This window comes from Eubalaena glacialis, chromosome 2 (assembly GCF_028564815.1).
Source record: "Eubalaena glacialis isolate mEubGla1 chromosome 2, mEubGla1.1.hap2.+ XY, whole genome shotgun sequence".
Lineage (NCBI taxonomy): Eukaryota > Metazoa > Chordata > Mammalia > Artiodactyla > Balaenidae > Eubalaena > Eubalaena glacialis.
In genome coordinates, this window is record NC_083717.1 from 120,521,257 (window position 1) to 120,548,892 (window position 27,636).

General features: G+C 45.0%; 1 protein-coding gene across 3 annotated transcripts; it reads right to left on the reverse strand.

The window, feature by feature from the left end:
- Positions 1 to 4,061: 4,061 nt before the first annotated feature.
- C2H14orf93 (chromosome 2 C14orf93 homolog) lies at positions 4,062 to 24,399 on the reverse strand. 3 transcript variants are annotated; one of them, XM_061182366.1, is made up of 7 exons: positions 24,369 to 24,399; positions 12,885 to 13,903; positions 10,477 to 10,797; positions 6,498 to 6,559; positions 6,027 to 6,130; positions 5,093 to 5,205; positions 4,062 to 4,803 (listed from the first exon to the last, which is right to left on the reverse strand). In XM_061182366.1, exons 2-7 carry the CDS (start codon positions 13,482 to 13,484, stop codon positions 4,384 to 4,386), a joined length of 1,620 nt encoding a protein of 539 aa, XP_061038349.1. In that variant the 5' UTR covers positions 13,485 to 13,903; positions 24,369 to 24,399; the 3' UTR covers positions 4,062 to 4,383. The 3 variants fall into 3 exon arrangements, with proteins under 3 accessions (XP_061038349.1, XP_061038351.1, XP_061038352.1); XM_061182368.1 differs by having other exon boundaries at positions 12,885 to 13,638; positions 24,369 to 24,385; XM_061182369.1 differs by lacking the exon at positions 24,369 to 24,399 and adding an exon at positions 24,283 to 24,309 and having other exon boundaries at positions 12,885 to 13,638.
- Between the last annotated feature and the right edge of the window lie 3,237 nt (positions 24,400 to 27,636).

A 27,636-nucleotide genomic window follows, 5' to 3' on the forward strand; every position in this document is an offset into this window, starting at 1 on the left:
TGTCTGCCTGGCCGGATCTACTTTCCTGGAGGGGCGGAGCGCCGTGTGCGAGACGAACGGGGGTGTCGGCGCAGGAATCTGGTGCGCCGAGAAGGGGGGGCGGCTGTTGGTGCTAAGTGTACTGGAGCTGGAGATCCGCCGACTGGAGGCGAAAGGATGGCGAGGGGCAGTTTGGACAGTTGCTACTACATCAGTCAAGAATTGGGACATGAAAAAGTGGGGGAGGGGGAGGGGAACTCTTTGTTTGCAGTTGGAATGCGCGGAGGGGCACGGTGGAATGTCGCGGTCGAGAACGGGGAGACGCGAGGCATGTTGTGCGCAAACACCGTGACTTTGTTCCTAGTGTGGGGACTGTGGGAGAGATGAGAAGGGACTGATACAGAAGTAGTGAGACAGGGATAGAGAAGAAAGGTAGATACATAAAGAGGTTCAGAGACGCATAAGAGCCCAGAAAGGCGAGGAAGCCCTTATCGAGAGGTGGTGGAAGACAGGTACGGAAAGAAAGGAGAGCCGGACCAAAGGGGATCGTGGGTGGTGCGGAGACGGAAGGCTGAACCGACCAAGAGAAAGACAAATTTGTTCAGGTCCAGAGAGAATGAGAGACAAACAGATAAGCTGCAATAAAAAGACAACTTTATGAACCCAAAACTCTGTAACGGGAGGGAGGGAGCTTTAGTGTGTATGTAAAAGGAGAGAGGAAAAGGCTTGGGACTAATCTTTACCTTCAGGGTAGGACAGATAGAGGGATAGGTAGACACCCCCTGGTGTTGGGAAATGAGATTTTTGGCAAATATTTCAGGTGACTGGGGATAGAAGGCCCGGTTTTAGAGCTAGCGAACGCCTCGCCCTTGGTTGGCCCACAGTAGTTGGTGATAAAGAATAAATACTAACTTAAAAGGGAGAAAAAGAAAATGTCATTTAGAGGAGATAGCAAGTGAAAATGATCAAGGTGGAAAAGGAAAAGAGGCTGATCGTGGCCATACTAGGAGGATCAAGAATAAGGAAAAGAGGAAGCCATGGCTGAAGCTGAACATGCCTAATTAAATATCAGCCAACTGACTTTGCCCAGACTAGCACATGGCGGGGGAGAGGGGAATGGAGAAAGAAATGACTCCTTCGTATTTAGATAGTAAATTCGTATGAAAATTATATGCAAACAAATCATGCATATTATTTTCATCTCAACATTTTGAACACCTTTTATAATTTTAGTGTAGCCTTAGGGAATGGGGGAGGAAAGGAGGTTAATATCTTTGGGGAAATTAATTTGGCACAAACTATTTGGCTTCTCTGTCCTAGCTGCATTGTCTCCCTGACCTCATCTCTCCTGAGAATCAGCCTCTCTGTTTCCCAGGTCAGGCCTACAGCTTTTCCCTGATCCAGAGGAGAGTTTACTCTCAGATTGGAAGCAGGGAGGACTGAAAGCATTAGTAACCAAGGGGAGCTATCAGGTTGCATCCAGAACCTGCTGTGAGCTATGTCTTCAGAATCAACCATTATGTTCTCCCTCCTTTCCTGTTTCCACATTGGAGAAGGAGAACTTGGATTCTTCCTTCCAATTACTTACATCCTCTAATATTTGGGAACTTTGCTCCTTTGGGGTTAAAATGGGAGAGTAAATCTTCTGAAAAGTTGAGATGCTGTTAAAGGAGGCGCATCCAGGAGTTGGTAGTGGCAGCAATGGGCACAGTTGGGATCAACAACCTGTGTTTTCAGGGGATTAACAGGAAGGAGACGCAAGTGAAGGGGGTGTGGTGCACTGACAGCGCATGCTCCAGTAGTGCTCACGCCCTCTGGGTAGCCACTCCATAGTCTGAACTGGAGCTGGGAGCTCCACAGGCCCTATTCTCCATTCCCAGGACCTTAATTAGCCTCTGTATACACAGGTGACTCCCAAATCCATATTTCTAGCCCAGACATTCTTGGACTTAAAAACTCAGCTGACGAATAGCATCTCCACTTGGTTGTCTCAAAGGCACACAACAACCTGAACTCACCTTCCCTGCCTCCCAAAACTGGCTCCTCCAGCATTTCCTGAGTAAATGGCATCATTAACCACTTAGCTACTTAAGCCAGAAACCTGAACATCAACCCTATGTCCTCCTCCCTTAACCTCAAATCCAAGCAAGTCCTATCAATTCTGCTTCCAAAATATCTTTCAAATCTGTCCTTCCTGTACCAAAATATTCATTGCAGCTCTGTTTACAATAGCCAGGACATGGAAGCAACCTAGGTGTCCATCATCGGATGAATGGATAAAGAAGATGTGGCACATATATACAATGGAATATTACTCAGCCATAAAAAGAAATGAAATGGAGGTGTTTGTAATGAGGTGGATGGAGTTAGAGTCTGTCATACAGAGTGAAGTAAGTCAGAAAGAGAAAAACAAATACAGTATGCTAACACATATATATGGAATCTAAGGGAAAAAAAAAAGAGGTCATGAAGAACCTAGTGGCAAGATGGGAATAAAGACACAGACCTACTAGAGAATGGACTTGAGGATATGGGGAGGGGGAGGGGTGAGATGTGACAGGGTGAGAGAGTGTCATGGACATATATACACTACCAAATGTAAAATAGATAACTAGTGGGAAGCAGCCGCATAGCACAGGGAGATCAGCTCGGTGCTTTGTGACCACCTAGAGGGGTGGGATAGGGAGGGTGGGAGGGAGGGAGATGCAAGAGGGAAGAGATATGGCAACATATGTATATGTGTAACTGATTCACTTTGTTGTAAAGCAGAAGCTAGCACACCATTGTAAAGCAATTATACTTCAATAAAGATGTTTAAAAAAAAAAAAAAAATCTGTCCTTCCCTCATCACCACCACTACATATATATATATATATATATATATATATATATATATATATATCAGGCCACCATCTTTTTCTCTGCTGGACCACTGCAAAAGTCTCCCTGCCAAGGCTTTCTCCCTCCCATCCATCTTGAACCCTGAGGTCAAGTGATTCTTCAAAAACACAAAACTGATCATCTTATTTCCCTGTTTAAAACCTGTCAGCGATTTCTCACTGTCCTTTAACTAAGTCTATACTCTTTAAGGTATTTTACAGAGTCTGTCTGTCTCTCCAGCCTCTTCTCTCAGCAACATCCCTTCCCCAAATGGTTCTGCAGTAGAACTGCACCTTGTCTGTGCTCTCTCTTGCCTCTGGACTTTTGTACTTGCTGTTCCCTAGGTTTGGAACACTCTCTTGGCTTCCCTTTCCCTCCTGGTAAACTTCTCCCCGTCTTTCAAGCATCAGTTTAAACACTCTCCGCGAAGCCTTTCCAGACTGCCAGAGCAAGTTAGTTACCCCTGTGGTACATAGCCGTGGTAGCTACATTCCCCCATCATCACACTTATCACAATTCATTTCATTGCCTACTTAAATGCCTGGCTTCCTGACTAGACAATAAAACTTCTGATCAGTATCTAACCTGTTCAACAGTTTATCCATAGCACCTAGCACAGTACCTGACACCTAGTAAGCAATCAATATTTGTTGTATGATTGACTGAGTGACGAGAAAGCCATGTTTACTTCTCAATCCATCCAAAAAGGCACAAATTTTGTGTGTGTATATATATTCTGCATGTGTGCTTGTGTGCGCACACACACATACACACACACACTCACCTTCCTCAAAATACAGCTTGGCTGACAGGACTAAGAAATAGTTACCAAGCCACGTATACTGCTTGGTCACACGGTGGGAAAGCAGCGGCTGGTGAGACAGGGGAACTCTTTAAGCCTTAATTTCCTCATGTGTACAATGGGAATAATAAAATCTTCCTTATATAATTCAATAAACAATAGCTATTACATCTAGATCCCAATTCCCAAATACGGATGGAGCCTGTGTTCTGCTCAGAAGAGTGAAGCCCATGACTGAAACTTTCCACCAGGTGGCAGTATTACCCTTGCCTGGTCCTGTGCTGCTTCCACTGCAGAGCAAGACCAGCAGTCGGGGGAAGAAGTAGAAGGTACAACCAAGGGCCGCTTCCCTAGAGCTTTGAGTGAAACCAGAAGAAAAAACAACTCAGAGACCAGGGCATACGTCAAGAAGGCCTCCTGTTTCTTGGACCCATCCTCCTCCTTTTCTCATCCCAGGCTCCTCCGAGGCACTGTTATGCTTAGGAATAAGCACTTTCTGGCTTGTCGTTCACAGCGGGGGGAGTTTTTCCCCCTTGGAGATAAGTCCTTTTATCCCACCAGAGCTGCCAGCTTCCACTTCTAGTGGAGACTGTGCTGAGAAGAGAGGCAGATTTGCTTTCTCAGACTGCAGAAGACATCTCGTTATTCTGGGAAGCCCTGTGGCCACCCGATTTGAGGACATGGGAAGAGGCGGATGCCAGAGTTATTCTTGGTTATAGATTTCACTCATCCTTTTCCACCTTGATTTCAATGAACGAGTTCAAGTCAGGACAGCAGGTTTTGTGGGGTTGGTCAAAAGATGGGGAGACAGGTCCATTCTCATCACCTCCCTCATCCTCCTCCTCTTGGAAATTAGGATTGTAAAGTTCTGGTGGAAGGAGCTGGGCCTCAGCAGAAGGTAAGCGGTCTGAGGGAGGTCCATACACACGGTTGGCTTTGGTGCCATGCTTAGAGTTGGCATCCAGGTGGTAGCAGAGCTGCGTGAGGCGCTGGGCCCGGAAACGGGGAGGCCGGGCTACCCAGACACCTGGCTCGTTAAGGCTGTCCTCTTCATCTGACATCAGCTCCTCTGTCACATCCTTCCACAGGCGTTGGTCCTCAGGGCCAAAATGCCTCATGATGCTGGATCGGTTGGCAAAAAGCTAAGGTAGGAGCCCAGGACAGAGATTAGGAAGAGCAACAAACCATGCATTAGGTTTGGGGAAAGGGTTTGGGTGGAAGGGAGGCTGTGTAAAATCTGTGCCTGAGAGAACCAAGTTCTCAAGAGAACCCAAGTCAGATCTTAGAACTGGCTCCCTTCCTCCTCCTCCTCTGCTCCATTCCTGGATCTCAACTCTTTTCTCAGATGCCACGTCCCCTGGCCCTTCCCACTGTGACTTATTTATTAGGGTTTAGAGTTTGGCATCTTGAAAGGAAAGACTAGAAACCTACCCGATATCTGCGACTTCGAAGTTTCTTCTCCTCTTTTTCTTTTAGGCCTTTAAAGGGGTTGAGGGAGTTGCGGTACTCACGCCTCTTAGTAAGGAAGTAGGCTACACAGGCTCCTGGTGGGGAGGGAGAAGGCAGGCAGCAAAAAGCAGGGTCCTCAGCCCTTTTTTTTGCCCTAATACTACGGGATGGGAGAGGGGTGAACCACTGTTTAGACGATGGGCTTTCTGGGTATATCCGTCAGCATCTATTCATTCCTCTCTGGTTTAGCTCCCTCTGCCAACAGGAACTCCTCCCACTATAAAAAGACAACTCCAGGGAGGGAGGGAGATGCAAAAGGGAAGAGATATGGGAACATATGTATATGTATAACTGATTCACTTTGTTATACAGCAGAAACTAACACACCATTGTAAAGCAATTATACTCCAATAAAGATGTTAAAAAAAAAAAAGACAACTCCAATGCTTCTGTAACTCCCTTCTCCCACTCCCAGTTAAACCTACCCCCATTCTACTCAGCTGACAGCAGATTACAAGTACTTTTTCAGCAGAAGCTTTCTTAGTGCTACAGACAAATAACAGAAGAGCAAGAAAAGTAGAAAACCCAGGACATAATATTTAGGGACAAAAGGGCAGGGCTGGATTCTGACCTCCTTTTCATAACACCCTAGATTCAGGCTCTGCGTGTAAGTGTCATGCATGATGGTGTTCTGGCCCTTTCCTTCTCCCATTTTCATTTCAGACTGAGTAGGGGAATAAAAAGGTAATTAGAGACAATCCTGTGTATATTGTAGGTGAAAAGAATAACCAAAACCAATTTTTTTAAGTCCTCTATTTTCAAAACCACCTAAATTATCTCCATATGCCTCTTCTCCTCTGGCCAGGAACAGGGGATGAAGAAAGGATGGGATGGGAGTTAACTTAGTTTTTCTCACCTTTCAGCTCCTTGTCAGTGTAATTGTGGGGACTGATTACCAGCTCCTGCTTGAGCTTTTCCAGAAGGAACTTCACTACAGAAATATTCCAAGAGGACTTGATGCTGCCACAAGAGAAGAGAGTGAATAAGGCAGTCAGCATTTTATTTTATTTATTTATTTTTTGGCTGCACCACGTGGCTTGTGGGATCTTAGTTCCCGGACCAGGGATGGAACCCGTACCCCTGTAGTGAGAGGGTGGAGTTTTAACCACTGGATCGCCAGGGAAGTCCCTCGTCAGCATTTTAAAAGCTAGACAGAAATTCCCAGCACTAATCAACTTCGTGGTAAAGTCCTCCATGGCCTAAGACAGTATACAAGAGGCAATGGTGAGATGGAAGCCTTAGCCTCACTGTTATACTGGAGCAGCCCCCTCTATTTCCCCCTCCTTGGCAAAGTTCCTTATGATCTTTTCCCTCAAGAGGATCGTACCTTTCAGACCCATTGAATCTCTTGTCATTGGTGATGTGGTTATGCACATTGTGGACCAATTTCTAGGGGAAACAAACAAACAAACACAGAATCAAGCCAGGAGCAAATATGATGAAACCCTCCTCTGGTCCCTAGGCACTGTCCCTATGGGGTTCTCTGCCTGAATCCTGCCCATAGTCTAGGTACCATTTCTGTTGATGCCCTTTCTTAGCCAGAGAGCCGATCCAAGTTAGTATTTCTAATGAACCCTCCCTTTCTTTCCTTTTCATTTAATTTGTGTGGAGTCTCCAGGATTACCCCTGATCTTACTTCTGCTCCCAGGGAATATGATCACTACAGTAGATGGTTTCAAACACTTCCACAAACATACTCCTAATAGCAAGGAGAGAGCAAATATACACCAGGGCTACTGAAAGTGGACATTTCTTTTTTTTTTTTTTTAATTTAATTTATTTATTTTTGGCTGTGTTGGGTCTTCATTGCTGCACGCGAGCTTTCTCTAGTTGCAGTGAGCGGGGGCTACTCTTTGTTGTGGTGCGTGGGCTTCTCATTGCGGTGACTTCTCTTGTTGCGGAGCACGGGCTCTAGGCGTGCGGGCTTCAGTAGTTGTGGCACGCGGGCTGCAGAGCACAGGCTCAGTAGTTGTGACGTACGGGCTTAGGTGCTCTGCAGCATTGCAGTTGGAGCTCTGGTCCAGGAAGATCCCACATGCCGCGGAGCAACTAAGCCCAAGCGCCACAACTACTGAGCCTGTGCTCTAGAGCCAGCAAGCCACAACTACTGAGCCCACATGCCACAGCTACTGAAGCCCGCGCGCCTAGAGCCCGTGCTCCGCAACAAGGGAAGCCACCGCAATGAGAAGACCATGCACCGCAATGAAGAGTAGCCCAAGCTCGTCACAACTAGAGAAAGCCTGCGTGCAGCGACGAAGACCCAGTGCAGCCAAAAATAAATAAATAAACAAATTTAAAAAAAAAATTGCCTTAGATGCTCCAAAATCTGACCCCAGTTTTGCCCTAACAGCACCTGAAGTATTTGAAGACAGCTTCCATGTACTCCCCAAGTCTTTTCTTATCCCGTCTAAACACCAAGTCCTTCAATCATTCCTCATGACATAGTTAACCAGACAGACTCCTCATGAAACTATGAGCCTCTCTGGTTTGCCAGTGTCCCTCTTACAACATGGCACCTGGAACTGAATCTAACTCATCTGTTGAGGTCTGGCCAAAGGGAGCATTACTTCCCCGAGTAGAACTCTATACTTCTAGGAATGAAACCCAAGATGCTGTACCTCTCTTAGCAAGCCCATCCCTACTCTCAGTGTCACAGGGTTCATTCATAGTGAGCTTGTAGTCAACTCAAGTCCATTTTTCACATGGATTACTATCTCCACCATTCTGCAACTGTTTTTTTTTTTTTTTTAACTTTAATGTAGGATTTTACATTTCTTCCTATTAAATTTAGTTTTGTTGTTTCTGATTATATTTTCATCCCAAGGTCCTTCAGTCAATGGAAATTACCCAGTCCCAAACTGATGGGATGCTGATCTCAGGATTTCAGCTTCATATTAAAAAATGCCCAATTTATGCTCCTACCCCTATGGCTGACTGACCATATCAACTTAGGAAATTACTGTTAACTCTTTATGGCTAGGGTCTCCACTCTATAAAAAAGACTGTTTTACTAGCTTCATATTTGATATAGTTATTTTACCTCTTAGAAGTCCAAACTTGAAAAATCACAAAAGATGGGTAAATGCTTCAGAAAGAATTTGAAAGAGTTGCAGAAAAAAAGAAAAGAAAAAAAAGTAGGGTGGGGGAGTTGCATAGCTTCCAATTCAAGTGACTTGGAAGAGATCAGCTGATAAAAATCCAACCAAGCTTGAAGTGGAAAGGGAAAATACTCTAGACAATAATAAGCATTAAGACTGTAAAGGCTGCTGGCTCACCTACCTCCTGAGTGAGCTAAAAATGAATAATTTTCCCAATGGGTGGCTGGGATCTGCAGCAGTCCAAGGAATTAAGATTCCGATTTGGTCCTTTTGGATCCCTAGCAGCAACCCACAGCAGCTTCATCAGATTGGAGAGATGCCTCTCTCATTCCTTCCCAGAGCTAAAGGTTGGAACAGTGAAGATCTGCAACTATCCCTCTCCCTCTAAACCCACAGACTAATACAAGAACATTTTATATTTTTCTCTGTGAGGGGCAGCAAGACTCCCTGACTGGTCCTCTCGCTCCTCTTCAAGCACTATAACACAGAGCAGGATGGCTGAGAATGCTGTCCTCCCAGAAGGTCCCATGCTGAGCTCTCCAAAGGGCAGGAAGAAGCCAGGCCTCATCACTAGACCTCTCGCTGGAGGCAGTAGGCACTAGAGGAATGGAACTGATCAAAAGTCCCAATTTATGCAAATTTTAACTATCACACATTTATTCACAATTTAAGAACTATGAATTTTTGGGAAATCCCTTGAAATGTACTTCTAGGTATAAGCCTCCATTTCTATCACTGGCAACAACAGTGCCCTCTTGGGCCAGAAATCCATGACAGAGAAACTAAACCTAGTCCTTGTTCTTTTTTTTTTTTTTTTTCTTTTAATATTATTTATTTGGCTGCACCTGGTCTTAGCTGCGGCACACGGGATCTTCGTGCGGCATGCGGGATCTTTAGTTGTGGCATGCAGGATCTTTTTTTTTTTTTTTTTTCAGTTGTGGCATGCAAACTCTTAGTTGCAGCATGTGGGATCTAGTTCCCTGACCAGGGATCGAACCCAGGCCCCTTGCTTTGGGAGCACGGAGTCTTAGCCACTGGACCACCAGGGAAGTCCCCCTATTCCCTGTTCTTGATAAGTGACATGTCACTGAACATAACCAAAATTTGAAATGAAGGTTAGAAACCAGTTGATACTGATTATGAATTGTGTCTTCTGGAAGGGAAAAAAAAAAAAATCTGTCAATGTAAAAACAAATCAAATGAAAGGCAGAGTAAGAGTAGGATCTCTTAGAAAAAGAAAGAAGTAATATGAATAAAGGAGGTATAAATGGTAGTCAGCTGTTTTCAATCTTTACTAAGACTGTAACAAGGAGAAATGAGTTCTATACTATGAGGAGATTTTGCTGGATGTCAGTGGTGACCTCCACTCCTAACCAGAACCCTCAAGTTACCTCATCAGCCATTATCCAGAGAATGGAGGCCCATTACCGTCAGTGGGAACACGATACGGCTAAAGAACATCCCCATAGTTATCAGAAAGATGTTTTGGGCGACAGAGCTGATCCAAAGGTCTGCGGTCGCCCTAAAACAGGGTTTCTCAACCTCGGCACTATTGACATTTTAGGCTGGATAATGGGGGTGTTGGGGGAGACATCCTGTACACTGTAGGATGTTTAGTGACGTTCCTAGGGCTCCGAGCCACTGCAAGTTTTCAGGCAGAACTGGATCATATCAGTACCTTCCCTACCAAGTGCTCTGAGAATCACTAGAATCTCCAAACCTTTTATACCTGAGCTGAGTGTCTAGTGGCCCTCTGCATCTTTGGGGTATGGGACCACCTCAGGACACCTTGGCCTTTCTGCCCAAGGGGACCCTTGCTACTTACCCTGAACACTGGTAATTTGCAGGCAGTTTCCAGTGCTACTCTGCTGCAGTCAATCTGCTTAACCCCTTAAGGACCTTCCCATCAGGATTATAAGATCACCAGGAGATATGATATAATTATATAATTATATATATGATATAATTCCCTTATCTTTAAATGGAAGATATCAATCTATCTGGAAAAACCTAAAGAAGTTCCACTGATAGCAGAGGGGCTGCCTGTCCCTGGGCTAGGGAAGAGTCAGTCTCCTTCTTGCCCCTCCCACTCCAGCAGCCTTCAGGATACCATTCATTCGATATGGGACGTTTAAAATCAACCCACATTTCCCTCATCACTTATCTCTCCAGACTGAAGAAAAATGTGTAGAAATTGAGCTCACTCACAGAGAGGACCAGATCCCGCTTGCGCCTGGAGTTCTTCTGCCCACTCCCTCTGGTCCTGCATGGGGAAGCAGTAAATCCTAGAGAGTGTCTCAGCTCCCCAGTTCCCCCAGGGCCTGATTCTTCCAAGGCACCTTCCAGGGCAGCAGCAGCACTAAGCATGTCCTCGGGGCGGGGCGGTGGCAGCTTGGTTCCGCTTTCCGGCCCTGTCTCTGAGGTTGTCCGCTGGATCTCCAGTTGTGTGGCTGGTGAAAGCTGCTTGGCATAAGCAGGGGCCAGCACCCGCTGCACTGCACCCTCAGAGGCCACATAATCATCCACCAGCTAAGGACATAAAAAAGAATAGCTTATTAGCCAGCCAGGCTTACGGGAACCTGATCAGCCATCATTCATTGGCCAAGTATAATGAACAGGGAGTGTGGGCAAATATTTCTGTGGGTACAGGGCCTCTCATGTTGGGTCATTACCATAGGACTGATTATACAGAGAAGGCATGTTTCTGACGCTTTGTGAGTAGTCATTTATGCTTTGTGCTTGAGTATAGGAAATGTAGCTAGGTAAGTGTTTTGCCTGAAAGGAGTTGAGGGAGGAAGTGATGACAAGAAAGGAAAACCAAGCAAGAGAAGGAGCGAGAAAATAAAATATCAATAAAAAGGAGAAATATGGGAGCAAAGGAGGGAGATAAAAAGTCAGAAATCTCTAGAGAGGCTAGCACTGCCTCCCCGACCCCGCCCTTTTCCCTTTGCGGGGCCAGTGTGTGCCCTCACCTTGATCCTGCCCCGGCCACATCCGACTGTCACTGCCCTGACACCTGCTTGCCTGCCTGTGCCCTCCTCACTCAAGGACATACAGGGTAGGGGAAGGAAGGAGGGAGGAAGGGGGAGAGAGAGAGAGAGAGAGGAAAGAAGAAAGGAGGGGGATTTTTGCAGCCAAGAAAACAAAACAGTGAAAGTGGGGGAAAAAAAACACAGAAAGAAGTGGGGGAGGAGGCTGAGATTTACAGACCTGTGAGCTGCTTTCTGTGCTGTGAAATCTAATTCCATCCTGTCGGCTTGGAAGCCTTCCCCGCCAGAAAGAACCACAGCTCAGGGCACTGCCTGGCCTGCTACCTCCTTGCCTCCTCCCACCTTCCCAGCTCCTGCTCCAACAGTCCCAAACCAAGGACAGTCCCTGGTGGGGCACAGACTGGGGCGAGCCGCGGGGCCATCACCCACGCGTGTGGCTAGGCCTCGGGGGAGCAGTGACCAGTTGCAGTGTGACGCAACTGGTCACATTCCTCAGATCCAGCAGATGGGCTGGGAGTCTCATCCCTCCCATCAACCCTGTGTGTTCTGCTGCTCTACACTTTCCTGGGTGTCTGGGCCTCGTCGTGGCGGGGAGGAGGAAAAGAGACAGGGCAGAGGGAGGACGCTCTGGAGGAGAGGGTGGAGGAGAGCTGACAGACCTCCCACTGTCTCTCAAGTGGCAACACATCTGTTAGTTTCCCATCTCTGAGATCTCTAGAGTTGCTCCATCTCCTTTCCATACTTCCATGTGTGAAACTACTTCTGCAGTTTTTACTCTCCTCAGCCAGGATTTTCCTGCTCATATGGCCCTGAGCAGTAAAGAAGCTGAAATAGCACAGTGTACTTCTTTGTCTTTTCCTGCTCACAAAATAGGCCCGCTCGCTTCCCTCTTTCTCCCTACATGTTATTATCCCCTTACTGTTAACGCTCAACTCTCATTTCTGTTCCTCATTTTTATTTCCTCTCCTCTACCTCCCTCTCACCTTACCTCATTTTCTCTCTCTTGCATCAATTCTCCTTCCATTTAGGTTCACCTTTCTCCTCTGCTCTTGTTTTCCGCTTTTTCTCCTTCCCTTCATTTCCGCCTGCCTCTTTCCCTCCCTACACCTGTCAGGCTATTATCTTTGTCCTCCCCCTCCCACTTTCCCTTCTCTCTCTCTCCCCGCCTCTGCCTCTCTCTCCTCACATCCCCAACTCTCTCTTAGTCCTGAATTCCTCTTGGCAAGCAGAGGGCCCGTGATCAAATATGAATGAGCCGTCTGTGCTCGGCAGGCATCCTCGCCAGGAGAGGCAGAACCCACGGAGCAGCCAAGGCAGCTGTGGAGAAGGTGCTATGCAGAGCGACAGAGAGGGAGGGCAGTACCACTGCCCCGACACCACTCACGCCAGAAAATGACCTTCTGCCGGAGAGGCCACGGTACCAAAAAAAAAAACCCCAAAAACAAAAAACAAAAAAACCAGGAGGGCTGACTCTCCCTGCCGGCAAAGGAAACTGGGTACCGTGCTGTTTTGTCACAGATACAACCGAAAGAAAGGCTGAAGGATGGAGAGAAGAGAAGAGAAGAGAAAGAGGCCGGGAAGAGCACAGAAGCGCAGCCCCGCTAGTGTCCTGCGCTGCGTACTCACGGGGTCGAGCATCGGAGGCCCCTCGCCTGCAGCCAGGGCGCATCCCGGGAGCCGTACGTCTCTCTGAGCGGCCGGGAAGCCCAAGGGCCCAGGCCCCCCAGCTGAGGCCGCTCCCAGCTGCCGCAGCTCCTCGATCACCACCTGCACGCCGCTGCCCACGCTGTCACACTCCTCTTCCCCGGCCGGCACGGCCCTGTCTGCCTCTCCGGGGCTCTCCTTGAGGGGCCCGGGCTCCTCGGGCGGGGAGCCGTGCGCCCGGCTCTCGCTGTCTTCATCGGGGACGGACACCTTCCCTTGCCTCAGCTCACCCACTTCCTCCTGGAGACGTTTTAACAATTCGTTGTTGGCCCTGGCGAGACCCAGCGCAGCCTCAGCCAGACCCACGGCCTTATCCACCCGCTGGTAGATAATATGCAGGAGCTGCTCTGAACTCTGGACGGCCAGGCCGTGTCCGGTGACCGTGATCGGGGTGCTGGGAGGAGGGTTCCCGCCCTGACAGCCTGTGCTGCCCCCGCTAGTCTCGCTCTTACAGGCACAGCAGCAGCATCTGGCCTCGCCGCCACTGGGAGGGGAGAAGAGAATGGTGGCGCTGAAGGACATGGTGGCAAGAGGCAGGAAGGCCCGTGCTCACGCTGCTGGACTGCTCCAAAAGTGTCCCCAGTCGACCGGACCGCACGAAGCTCTGGCCTCTTTGGATTCACTCTCCTTTTTCATGGAGGGTGGTCGGAGCAGCCTGGGCCCCCAGGGCTGGGTTCTGTGAAGGAGGAGTGGGCTAGCCCTGAAGGCACACACAGTCCATGGCTGCCTCTCCTCGGGCTGTGGAGCAGAGGGCCTTATTCTCTGTGCAGATCCTGTGCTGCCCTAGCTCAACACACTGGGGGTCACACTCACCCCTTCCCAAAAGGGTGGGCCTACAAAGGCCTTCGGGAGGAACACAGTTTCAGAGGGTGGAAGGCATGGAATTCCCCACCACTCCAAGCTAAGGAACAGAGATGGGACTCAAAAGGACCCACCGGCATCTGGAAAGATCAGAAAATTAAGGAAGAAAGTGTAGATCTGTCTTCTCTGTCTCCCTATCTTGCCTGTAAAAACAGTACTGTATTTTATTGCTTTGACATCATTCCTTAAGGAGTTCAGAACACTTCATGTAGGTTAATCTCATCCACACAACAGCTCTAGGAAACACATGTTAACCCAGGGCCAGAGAAGAGACATGCAGAGAACTTATATATCTTTTTCAAGGTAAGGGGAAGACAGCAGAATCCAGTTATGGCTACTTTCAGTTTAGTGTGTGTGTGTGTGTGTGTGTTTGAACTGATACCACTTTTTGTTGACATAAAAAATCATGATTCCACCGTCTCTATAATTTGCATACAGATGCATTCAGAGTAAGACTCCTAAACAAGGAAAAGGCCAATCAATGCAGCCCCCAACATGTTGCCAACTTCACACTATTATATCATTAATGTTTTGGGGGTGGGCAGGGAAATGAAAGGAAAAGCTGGATAGGAGAGTTGAGCTGCAGTAACCAGGGCTGCACAGCCCCCTACTCTCACACTTTGTACACCTGGGCCTACAGCCTCTGCAATAGAAACTAGCTGTTCTGAATCCTCCAGCTGGAAGCCCAGAGAAATCACCTCTGGGGCCCCTCAACTCCACTTCTCATGCTGCTTAAGGGAGAGGCAGAGCTGAACGGGATTGTCTAAGTAGCTACATGCTGCCACTCTACCCACACAACCAGCCCCCAAAAGGAGAGACCAGAATATCAATGATAAGCCAAACTGCCTCTCTTTTGAATCACTGTAGTTAAGCAACTAAACTACTTCAGGAGGAAAAAAAAAGTGTGGGAGGGTTGGTTTGTACCACCGAGAACACTCCAAGGAACTTCATATTGTCATTTTCTAAATGACACTTGATTACAGAAAAAAGAAACTTTCTGCCTGAAGCTCCCTAAGTGACAAAATCTTAAGTATGTTTACAATTTCCTCAAGAGATACATTTCTATCTTACCCTGTAAATTATATCATAACATCACAATTAAAAGGAGAGGAGGAGATTAGGAGAATTTTCCACATTCCGAGATTTGGTTTGTTTGTTTGTTTTGAGTCAGCAATCTCATTTCAGAAACAGGCAATATCAATGCCTCTGAGGTACTAAAATGTAAATCTGACAATGTATTTTAATTACATTTGGTTATTAAAGAATAGTCTTTAATTTGCTTTTTCTACCCTTTATATCGAAGAAATGCTTTTCTGTGCTAGATATTCACATCTTGTAAGAACTTAAATCCATTTACTGCTTCTTTATCATTAGAGTCACTGGAAGGCATAGTTAAACCTAAAAAACTAAAGGTTAGGACTTCCCTGGTGGCGCAGTGGTTAAGAATCCACCAGCCGATGCAGGGGACATGGGTTCGAGCCCTGGTCCAGGAAGATTCCACATGGCGTGGAGCAACTAAGCCTGTGCGCCACAACTACTGAGCCTGCGTGCCACAACTACTGAAGCCCGCGTGCCTAGAGCCCGTGCTCTGCAACAAAGAGTAGCCCCCGCTCTCCACAACTAGAGAAAAGCCTACTCGCAGCAACGAAGACCCAACGCCGCCAAAAATAAATCAAACAAACAAACAAAAACAACAACAACAAAAAATAAAGGTTAAAGCCAAATTAAAACGAAAGGTTAAAGGAAAGCACTAAGCGATTCCCAGGTCAATTTGTGGATGAATCATTAATATATCCTTTTCTTTCCTAAATAAGGTCCTACATGCTCCAGCGGGGTTTTTTAACTTTTTTAAAACCAACATCATGCAGAGTTTAATCTGAAACATGGATGTTGTGAGAAAAAGAAAATTATGTAAACAGTAATATACCACTTGGGTTCAGGATTTGTACAACAAGAAATTAAGACCTGTCACTTATATAATACTGTACATCAACTATACTGCAGTTAAAAAAACTGTTTTTAATAAATAAATAAATAATGTATAAAATAAACTACAAGGATATACTGTACAACACAGGGAATGTAGCCAATATTTTATAATAACTATAAATGGAGTACAACATCTAAAAATTGTGTATCACTATATTGTACATTTGTAACATATAATTTACATTAACTATACTTCAATTTTTAAAAATTAAAAAGAAAAAGAAATGAAGATGCATCATGTTGGGACTCTGGGTGGGTACACTTCCTGGGATCAAATTGACAACTGCAACGCTCTTGCCCCAAAAACTCACTTTCTTGCAGGAGGCCTTTACTCCTGCCAGCGTTGTGCCTGCCTTGAGCCCCTCCCTCCCCTTAAATGGTCTTTCTTAGGTAATCTTCCCAAAACAGCACTAAAATGGGCTGTGTGAACTTGGGCATATAATTCCCTTTTCTGAGCCCCAGTGTTCTCATCTCTGCCTACTTTGAGTGTTTTTGTGAAGACTGTATATAATATATATAAAGGCACCTACAGAATACTGGCACACAGTCAGTCCTCCACACATAACAGCTAGATTCCTGAAACCTTTTGTGTTCCCATCCTGGACATCCATCCTGATGTCCTAATCTTGAAAAAAAAAAAAATACAATGGCTTGAAATAGAATTTGAGGAGTTTCCCCTCTAAATTTAATATCACATTTCTAAGAAAAAATGAATTCAAGTCTACAAAGACGCATTTATCAGTACAAAACCTTTTGTGATGCAAATTAGAAAGGTATTGAGAAAACAGAGTATTTGTAATTTACTTACTATCATGACCTGGTTTAGACTAAGGATAATTTCAACTCTGCTAGTTTTTAATGCTAAATACATTTTCATATTTGTGTTGACATAAAATATCATGATACTATCTGCTCTATAATTTTGTCCCTCAATTTCTTTCTGCTTTTCGACTTTGTGTATTACCTAACTATGTCCATTTTAGAATGTCACATTCAGGGCAACAAATAGGTGTTTTCTTGAATTAATCTGTCTACAAAAACCTGGTACAGTGCAGTGTAACATAATGGGCATTCAAATAACTCTTTTGGGGTTCCTATGGATATTACTGCTGACTTAGTTTCCCTGGCTCCTGCTAGAGTCTCCCACATAAGCTCTAAGACACTGAAATAAAAGCATGAGGAAACTGGAGTTGGCAGGTATTAAAGGAACATTTCACATTATGATATTTACTAACCAGACACCAATTCAAATGCTGGATAAATTATTAAAAACAAAACACTAATATCATTAGCTACATATATCCCCATTAGAGATGAGCAAGTTAAAAACAACAAAAAAAAATGTGTTTCTAAAAATTCTCTATAAGCAAGGCCATGCTAAAGGATGAGTCACCAAAATGGATTGCCACCTCCAAGTACTCAAGTGGAGGGAAGACAAAGTCCCTACACACAAGGAGCTTACAGTGCCTGTGAGAATAGAATGTCTAAAGAACGAGTCAAAATATACACGTGCCTAAAAATATGGTACAGACTAAAAAAATCTTGAGGAGTTAGTTCAAAATAATAGAAAGATCAACAGAATGAAATCATGTGGAAGGGGGCTTATCGAAGAAAAACCTACAATTGAGCCTTGAGCAAGATATAGGATGAACTGGGAGGGTGGTAAGAAGACGTGATAGATAAGTGAGAGGAAAAAATCAAACATAACAGAATTAACAGGGTACATGTGAGAGATCAGAGCAAAAGGGCTTATATAAAAGGTACAGAAACCTGACAGAGGACTTTGAAAATCAAGTTAAGGAAACTCTTAGAGCAGGGGTCCGCAAACCCTTCTCTGTAAAGGACTAGATAGTAAATAACTTAGGCTTTGCAGGCCATGTGGTTTCTGTCACAACTATTCAACTCTGCCATTGCAGCACAAAGCAGCCATGGGCAATACATAAACATGAGCATGGCTGTTCCAATAAAACTTTATTTATGGACACAGAAACATCACAAATTACATTTAATATTTACATTAAAAAATATAAAAGCCATTCTTAGCTCATGGGCCATACAAAAACAGGTGGCAGGCCAGACCTAAGATTACGGGCTATAGTTTGCCGACCCCTGTCTTAGATAACTAAAGTGGAACAGTTAGAGGTTAGGAGACTGTTTAATCCTGGAGAGAAGTGATGAGAATCAGCGTTGTGGATATGAAGGTTCAACATCCTGGAGGAAGGACTGATCATATTTCTTAACTTAATAAATGTGGGGGATAGAGATTGGTTAAAGACAGCTTCAAGATTATAAACCTGAGGGTCAGAAGATGGTACCACTGACAGAATGATAGAAATGAGGAAGCTGAGAGGAGGCACCAGCATGTTTGAGAAGATGTGTATTTATACAACATGTTAAATTTCAAACTGATGGCAGCATCTTTAAATGGAATGTTCTGAAAGCAACTGGCTAGGACTGAAAAACAAAAACAAGAGGAAGGTCAGAGCTGGAATGCAGATTTGGAAACTTTAGCAGGAGGTTATATTTGAACCTCAGAGAATGAATGAGCTCTCCAAGGAGTAAATACAAAGTCCTTGGCAAAGGCCAAGGACAGCACTTCGAGCCAATCCTTGCAAGAGGCTTCATTAAAAGAGAAGAATGGTAAGGTGGGAGGGAAAGAGTGTTATGAAAGCCAAAGTAGAAAGAGTGTCAAGGGACTTCCCTGGTGGCACGGTGGTTAAGAATCCGCCTGCCAACGTAGGGAACATGGGTTCAAGCCCTGGTCTGGGAAGATCCCACATTGCCACAGAGCAACTAAGTCTGTGCACCACAACTACTGAGGCTGCACTCTAGAGCCCGTGAGCCACGACTACTGAGCCCGCGTGCAGCAACTACTGAAGCCGGCGCACCTGGAGCCTGTGCTCCGCAACAAGAGAAGCCACTGCAATGAGAAATGAGAAGCCCGCGCACCACAACAAAGAGTAGCCGCCGCTCACCGCAACTAGAGAAAGCCCACTCACAGCAACGAAGACCCAACGCAGCCAAAAATAAATAAGTAAATTTATTAAAAAGAAAAAAAGTGGGGCTTCCCTTGTGGCGCAGTGGTTGGGAATCTGCCTGCCAATGCGGGGGACACGGGTTCGAGCCCTGGTCCGGGAAGATCCCACGTGCCACGGAGCAACTGGGCCCGTGAGCCACGGCTGCTGAGCCTGCGCGTCTGGAGCCTGTGCTACGCAACGGGAGAGGCCGCGATGGTGAGGGGCCCGCGCACCGCGATGAGGAGTGGCCCCCGCTTGCCGCAACTGGAGAGGGCCCTCGCACAGAAACGAACACCCAACACAGCCAAAAAAATATATAAAAAAATAAATAAATAAAACAATCTTATAAAAAAAAAAAAGAAAGTGGATCCAATCAACTGTGACAAGTGCAGCAGAATGGTTAAAAAAGATGCAAATTAAGGAAATACATTTTATTTGTCTGTGACGGTCACTGGCAATGACCGGAGAGGTATTTTTTGTAGTGAAAGTAATACTATGCAGTAGACGAAAGAGAACGTGATGGAGAGAAAATGGAAGCAAGACATGAAGTCAAGTTTTCTAGAGTTTAGTTACGAAAGGAAGGAAATAGGAAGTCAGAAAGGGCACTAGAGCCTCAGTATGTTTAAAAAGCAGAAAGAAAAAGGCCAGTGAAAAAGGAAAGGATGAACATATTAGGAAAGGATTTAAGTTTTCTTCTAGCAAGGATTCGCGCAATGTGAGAAGGAAGGAAGGCAAGCTCTTCCCTGAGACTGCAGAGAAGAAAAAGATGAACTCAGGGGCCAAGATTCATTGACGTGGAGAGAGCAAGACAAAGATATATGCTATTGAGACACTCTTTTTACTTTACAGACTTTTCTCAGTCTGAATAATTCAAACTGATAAAAGAACTTTATTATAGATAGTGCTGCATTATCTGTTGCTACAACCTGCTAAATTCTTCTTTTCTAACACTCCAGACCTACCATAATTAATCATTCCTGCTTTTTTCCATCACTATTTTAAGGTTCTAAAGCCCATTTAACCCTGTCAACATTATTAACATAGCTAAACTTTATTATGGTATCTTTATTTTACCTCTCAAAATGTATAACTGTTTAATATAATAGCCCATGAAGCAATCCATGGAATGTCTGGCAAAGCAACAGTTAACTGGAGTAAATTATCCAGGCAGTGTCTATACCATTATTATTAAACATTAATACTGTCAACTTTTGCAACTTCAGATTGCTGATTTATTCTAAAAACAAGAGTTTGCATTCTTGTTCAAGAAAGAAAAAACGGGAATAAACTAAGATTGACCACCACTGAATAACATACATGCCTTTTGCAAAATGCTATCAACTTTTAGAATTGAATGTTAAGAAAAAGATCTTCAATCCTATGATGAGTTGCCAACACAAAATGACAGCAGCTGTCAAACTTAAGTATACATAAAATCTGTGTGTTTGGGGTTCATTCTGTATTGGTCTAATTTTAATACATGTGAAAGGAGCCTAGAAAATGTACTTTTCAAAAATTTTGTTTTTTTTTAAATAAATATTTAGATAAAGAAGAAAGCAAACTCATCTTCTTTAGACAGACAGCTCAGGGTGAGACTGTCCATAATCTTAACTATCCCTTTCCTCCCAAGACATGTATTTTTGTTAGAACTAAATATATCATACCCTTGGCAGCTCCCCTGCTTGCTTCAACCCATTCTGAGTTTGAATTTTCTGCATGACTGAGTTCACCTCCAAACTATGAAAAATAAAATTTTCCCACTGTTTAATAGGTGTGTAGGATATGGTATCACTCAGATGATATATGTTTTTATAATGGGCCCTTGACTCATGCAGGGTCATGCTAGCAATGGACTTCCTTAAATGTGATTACTGAAAGCATAGCAATTGATACCATAATCTTCATTTTAAGAAATAAAAAAGGAAAATGGCCACTTAAAGTTCCTGCTGTGCCGGTCAGCCCTTCTACCCCACTTGAAGGTGCAAAATGGCTCACCGGATAGAAGGTCCTCTCAAAACCTATTTCTATCAGACATGAGCTCCTTATCACACAAGAGCAGGTAAGTAAATACCAAAAAACAGTATTTTTCTACATTTTTAAAGACTGACCCATCTAAGGATCTACAAAAAAAACAAAATCTAAGACCTCGTTTCTAGGGGTAAAAAAGATGTAGACCCAGAGGGCAGAATGAGGTCCTAAGAAAAGGATCCCACGTAATCCGAAAATTCCAAGTATGTTTGTATAGTAGTACCAGAGTTTTTAACCCGGTATAGCACTGTCTTTTTTCTTTACATGTGCTAAAATGCAACTTGGTGAGATTAAAATTACCGGTTTAAGGTTTTCATATCCACGTGCCTGAGGTAAATGACTCTTCCTGCATTTCTGGAGAAACTGAAAAATGAAAAACTAGCTCCTAAAGCTGTATCGTGTGCCCAGCGAGCCCTCGGTAAATGTTAGCTGATTAAATATTAGTCAAAGATGACAAAGTGGGCACGAGGGACAGCAGAACAATTTCCGAAGAGAGCGTGTGTTTCAGCCACAGGCAGGGTGAACACAGCGGCGCAAGGGAGAACAGAACTGAGCTCCGCCCTCGAGGCCGCAGGGAACAGGGCGACCCGCCACTGAGCCCCCCGGTAGACTGTGCCCTGGGTGTCCTGGGAAAGGGGTGTTCCTCAGAAGGCCGCAGACAGCAGATTGGCCGAGGCGCGGCCGGGGATCTCGCTGGGTCACCGTGGGTAGACTACGTGGCCAAAAAAGCTCGGAGGGCTTGGGGGGAGTATGGCGGGAGAGTTCCCGCGGCGATCCCGCTTTGGCGGCCCTAAGCGTGTCTCACCGCGTGTGCCCCGCGCGTCGCGCCAGCTGACTGAGCGGCGCCAAGAAGGGCGCGCGGGCGGCCAGGGACTACCGAGGCGCGGCTCGTGTACCCGGCCAGCGCGCGCACGCGGGGAGGCCCCGCCCCGCCAGTCTCCGGGCTCCCGGTGATTGGCGGTTGGACGATGAGGCGGAGCAGGGCTGGGGACGTTATTGGCCGCAATCCACAATCACTCAACAAGCCAGGGAGGGGAGGGGCCTCTTCAGGGAGGGACACGACTGCGAGGCTTTTTGAAAGCCGTTAGACGCCATCTTTAGCTTGCCTTTTTTTTTTGTTTACTCGCTTTTGTTCTCTGCTGCTCACAAAGCTGCGTGTACACGATTATAGGTATAGTGGCCACAAATCGGCCTCATACATTTGGTGGCAGAAGGCTTTTCGTTCCTGCCGGCCTCAGCTGCAGATCTTTCAGCAAGGTGGCAGCTGCCCTTACTTCAAAGAAGTTTTCATCTCGAGGGGCCCCGCGGATTCCCAAGCAAAACCAACCGAGTTTAGCTTTGCTTTGGTAGGAGGGCCAAGCCAACGATATATTCGTGGGAGGAATTTTGTTTCTTACAAAGAAATTCAAAGCAAGGACATTGGCTCTGAGCCTAAAATCCTACTAAAAATCAAATAGCATAGGAAGACAGGGGCTTGGGCTGTGTACACTGCTCTAGAAGAACTCTCTCTTTTCCGAGAAGGTAAAAAGTATACGTGAAGACCTGCAGTGAGGCGAAAAAGATTAAGAGCAAAACTCCATTAAAAATTCCCAACATTGCTGCCATCACAGAGGTCACTGGACTGACTAGATTTCAAAGATACGCAGGCCTAAACTTGTGGAATGATCCACATTTGAGACTGATCTGACTTGTATTGTTAGGGAATAAAAATGCACTAAATACAGATAAACCCAGAGAGCCCACACGGGCTACTTTCATTATAGTGAATGTCAAGACCTGTACAAACAGTTTAATCGCCGTTGTTAGGTGTCCTAAAAACTGCTTGAAAGTGAGTGGGACGCGAGGTGGGGAATGGAACTGTATTATCACACAGGTTTTGTTGTCCTGAAATTTGAACTCTACAGATCTTTGTTTATCTCCTGGTCGCTACTTCACTTGTGACATTCCAGTTTCTCCCTCATCACCCCATATACCGCCTATGCTTTCACTCCAATCTGCCAATAGAGATTTGACTATAAATATTTTCTGTATGACTCCTAATAGGAGACAGTGGTTCTGTAACAGAATAAAGTGAGAATACGTCTCCTGTAACCGGAGGTGCTGTTCTGAGCCTGTTGTTCTCTAATTCGTACACTTCTCTCCGTGGCATGGGGAGAAGGCTTTTCATTTTAAAAATCCAACATGATAACCAAAATGCATTTCTTATCCCTCCCATATATTATTTGCCTTTGCCTCCTCTTGGCGCCTCCCCCATCACCACCACCATGAACAGTTTCTGAGAATTGGACTTGACTGGATTATTTTCCTGATATTTTGCCAGCTGTGAAGCTTTTCAAACAAATCCCAACCTATCAACGACCATTTTGTCAAAAAGCCAAGAGAGAACTTCCCTTCTGAACACACCAACCAAACCACACATAAAGGCCAAAATATACACAGCTGTACATTTAAGAACGTGAGACAATAAAAAGCAAAACCACTTAGGCAAAACAGTCACTAAAGAAGGCTTTAAACCACAGACTCAATAAATTGCCTACCCTCATTTGCCACATGGACTGCATATTCCTTGACAATTATTTAATTATTCACTAATCTGATACTTTAGAAGAAGAGCAGAAAATACAGTAAATGCACATGGAATGAAAATGCCTAAGTAATTCTATGCATAGGATTTCTTCTAAGCTTTAATTTGCACATGAAATCCTGTCTAGATCACATTTGGGAACACAACAGAAAAAAATCTACATCCTAGGGGCTACTGTGCACACAAAAAACCAAAGGCAATCGCTTTTGAAAACAAAATCTGATATGGCACATATACACATACTGTACATATACACAAAACACAAAACCCCAAGATAAATCTTTACGAAATTATTTGCTTAAAGAAACACACACACACAATGTTCTCATGAAAAATGTGTGTAAGACACACTGTAAGAAGGGCTTTGACCCCCCCCCCCCCCCGCCGGGAAATGAGTGTCACAATTATAAAATCCAAACATTTTTAACCTATTGGCCTTGGACAATTGCCACATTCAAGCCACTTGGTTTTGGTTCTGGGGGAGGGTGTGTAAAACGCACGCAAACAGCTTTGTGAGGGAGTCTCAAATCTCCGCTTCCTTCGACGTTGCCTGTGGCAGAAATTTACATTATCCCTTCATCCCGCTTAAAAAAAGAAACCTACACTTCCCAAGAGGCTAAATTTTTTAAATTCCCCTGACCATAAAAATTTACCAGTTCTTAAAATGTGATAGCAAAAAGAAAAAATCTCTATAAATTTGGCTGGAAACAGTTGTACACGGCCATCCTGCTTCTCAACTTCTTGGTATATTTAAATCCTTGACCAGGAAAAAGAAAGAGGAAGAGAGACAGAAAAAGAAATGGGGAAAAGCGCACATTCCCCTTAGCAACAGTTTCCTCACCCCAGCATTGCCACAGATCTCTATTTTTTAAAAAAATTTGAAAACACACACAAGATTAAGGAGAAAAAAAAATGGAAAAAGGATACCCGAAGGTCGTATGGCTCTTTGTATTCGTGTGTGTGCAAAAAGAAGGACTCGCGGAGCCAGAGCCGGCAAGCCCCGCCCCTCCCCGGACGCCCGCCCGGATTGGCCGCTGGCGGCCGCTGGGCGCCCCACCCGCGAGCACACGCGCAGCGCCCGAGGCGCGGGCCCAGGGGGCCCCCAAGGGCCGCCCGACCGCCGACCCTGGCCTCCTTCTGCTCGGACCCTGGCGGCCCGGTTGGCACCTATACCCTTCCCCACCTCTCTCCCTTTCCTTTCACTTTCTCACCCTCCTCTCACCCTTTCCCATGTTTGTTCCTCAGTAAAACCAGGCCTTCGTTACCAGCATAAAAAACCGGTGAGCGAGCACCTTCTGACAATTTGCTGAAGTTAGTTAACTAGTCAGTAAAATTCTAGTTTGGGATTAAGCATCAAGCACTCGGTGCGTGGGCCGAGCTCATGATTTCCAGGTGGAACGTCTCTGGGTCACGTCTATTGCTTAACCCTCCCACCTTTAAATGAACATTCATGCAAGTGCGTGACATCCTTCAGGTGAAAGACAAAGTAGTCTTACACTTTGGGCGAGGAGTTTTGCTCAGACTTCGTCCCCAATTTTTTCTCTATTTGGCTAACACTACATTCTCAAGAACCTACAGTGGTCCCCCTTTACCTCCTGCATGAAGACCTGGTTGCTTGTACCTGGATTTTAAACCACTCATAATCTGGCCCCAGGCCTCTGTTTGTACTTATTTCCCACTGCCCTCACTCCCGTATTATTCCTTTGCTCAAGCGGTTTCATCTGCCTGGAGTAATGCCTGTCTCCTCTTCTCTGACTAGTCAGTTTTGAAACACTCTTCAGCTATTTCAGTCAACACAGACCACTTCCTTCTCTCAACTATCAGCATGAACTTCATGTTTACTCAGGTTAGCAGTGCTTAACTCTACCTTGATTGTTTCCCATATTTTAGTAATTTCACATTAGTAAATTGTTTGAGATCACAGATCATATCTTAAACTTTTTTTCCATTCAGGAGCTATTTTTTTAATTTTTACTGCAGCAGCTGGCATAATTATAGACATTTAGTAAACACTGAAAAAAAATCATTTATAGTTGAGTGAATTTTTTTTCTAGCTAAACACACACAGATTTTGAAACTCAGATCCCACAACAAGAATTTGCCTTCTTCAGTAACAGTTCATGAGCACTTACTGTGCAGGGACTGCTGTGAACACTTTACATGTATTTACTTATTTAATCGCCACAGTAGTGGGGAGGTACTCATTATCCTCACTTTATAGATAAGGCTAAGACAGAGAGAGGTATAATAATTTGACTAAGGTTATACAGCTAGTAAGAGGTAGACCTGGAACTTGAACCCAGAAAATTTAGCTCCATAGCGCAAGTTCTTAACCGTTATGCCTCACTGGCTCAAAGCACAGCTTTAAAAAATATTGTTATGTGATTTCATCCTCACAACATTCCACAAGACAGCTGGCCTGAACGCTTCTAAAATATCAATGTAATGAAGTCACACACAAAGATGAGGGGACTGTTCTAAATTAAAGGACAACAGGGGACCTCCCTGGTGGTCCAGTGGGTAAGACTCCGCGCTCCCATCGCAGGGGGCCTGGGTTCGATCCCTGGTCGGGGAACTTGATCCCACGTGCATGCTGCAACTAAGGAGCCCGCCTGCCACAACTAAACATGCCACAACGAAGATCCTGTGTGCTGCAACTAAGACCCAGCACAGCCAAAATAAATAAATAAATATTTAAAAAATAATAATAATAAAAATAAATTAAAGGACAATAAAGAGACATAACAACTAAATGCAAAATATGATCCTTGATTGAATCGGGGTTAGGAAAAAAAAAACTAATGGACATTATCAGGATAATTGGGGAAAATCGAATGTGATAAATGAAATATATGAAACTAGATAATGTGATTGTATCAATATTAAACAGGCAGGTTATTGGCATCCCAATTTTACAGGAAACAGGATCAGAGAGAGGTTACTAAAAGGTCTCATTGCCCCAAGCCTGCTGTCTTATTCAGCCCCCCAGTGCTGAAATATCTCCTCCATTCACTTGTTGGTTCTCAAAGTCTAGGATGTTCTTGGTAGGATCTGCTTCTCAGCAGAAAGGCCTGTTGCCTCCAAGTGTTTTTTTCACCCTAGCAGCACCCTGGCTTATATGGCAACCCAGGCAGCAGCTTTGCCTGTTACATGAAAATGAGGTGGCAGTGCTTATATTCTTAAGGGTTATAGACTTTCTGTGTTTCCTTTCCCGTGTTTTCCATTATTAAAAAATAATAATAATACGGGACTTCCCTGGTGGCGCAGTGGTTTAGAATCTGCTTGCCAACGCAGGGGACACGGGTTTGATCCCTGGTCCGGGAAGATCCCACATGCCGCGGAGCAACTAAGCCCGTGTGCCACAACTACTGAGGCTGCGCTCTAGAGCCTGGGAGCCACAACAACTGAGCCTGCATGCCGCAACTACTGAAGCCCGCGCCCCTAGAGCCTGTGTTATGCAACAAGAGAAGCCACCGCAATGAGAAGCCCGCACACTGCAACGAAGAGTAGCCCCCGCTCACCGCAACTAGAGAAAGCCCGCACGCAGCAACGAAGACCCAACGCAACCAAAAAAAAAAAAAAAAAAAAAATAATAATAATAATATAAGCCAGGAAAATCACTAGAAAAGTAAACTTTTTACCTTTTTTTTTTTTTTTTTTTCTTTTTTAGCTGCACTGTGTGTCATGCGGGATCTTAGTTCCCTGAGCAGGGATCAAACCCGTGCCCCCCTGCAGTGGAAGCATGGAGTCTTAACCACTGGACCACCAGAGAAGTTCCAGGAAAACATTCACTTTTGATAGGAATATATTAGGACATCTCATATCCTCAGGTGTACAGGTGATCATTTTCAAAAACGTTAGGATGAAGGGAAAACAAAACTGTTAATGACAATTATTATAATCAACATTTATTGAGGGTTTACTTGGTGCCAGCCACTCTATTCATGTACTCAAGCCTATAAGTACTATTATATTGCCTCTTTTACTAATGAGAAAACTAAGACTCAGAGAGGGAGGGTGACTTACCTCAAGGTCATTAAGCTCATTAAATGGTGGAGTCAGAACTTGAATCCAGGTCTTCTGACTCCAGGACCTGTGCTCTTGACCATTCATTAGTCTCTGCCTAAATTGCAATCCACTCTGCCTTGCTATGTTATACTCTTTTGCTCTCTTATTCTGAGTCCACGAAAGAGAA

Excerpts from the sequence above, each read along its gene's own strand:
- C2H14orf93 (XM_061182366.1), bottom strand. The coding sequence starts at position 13,484 with ATGTCCTTCAGCGCCACCATTCTCTTCTCCCCTCCCAGTGGCGGCGAG. Across the intron at positions 10,798-12,884 it reads GGCCTCCGATGCTCGACCCC|CTGGTGGATGATTATGTGGC; the intron begins GTGAGTACGCAG and ends TTATGTCCTTAG. Across the intron at positions 4,804-5,092 it reads TTCGAAGTCGCAGATATCGG|CTTTTTGCCAACCGATCCAG; the intron begins GTAGGTTTCTAG and ends CTCCTACCTTAG.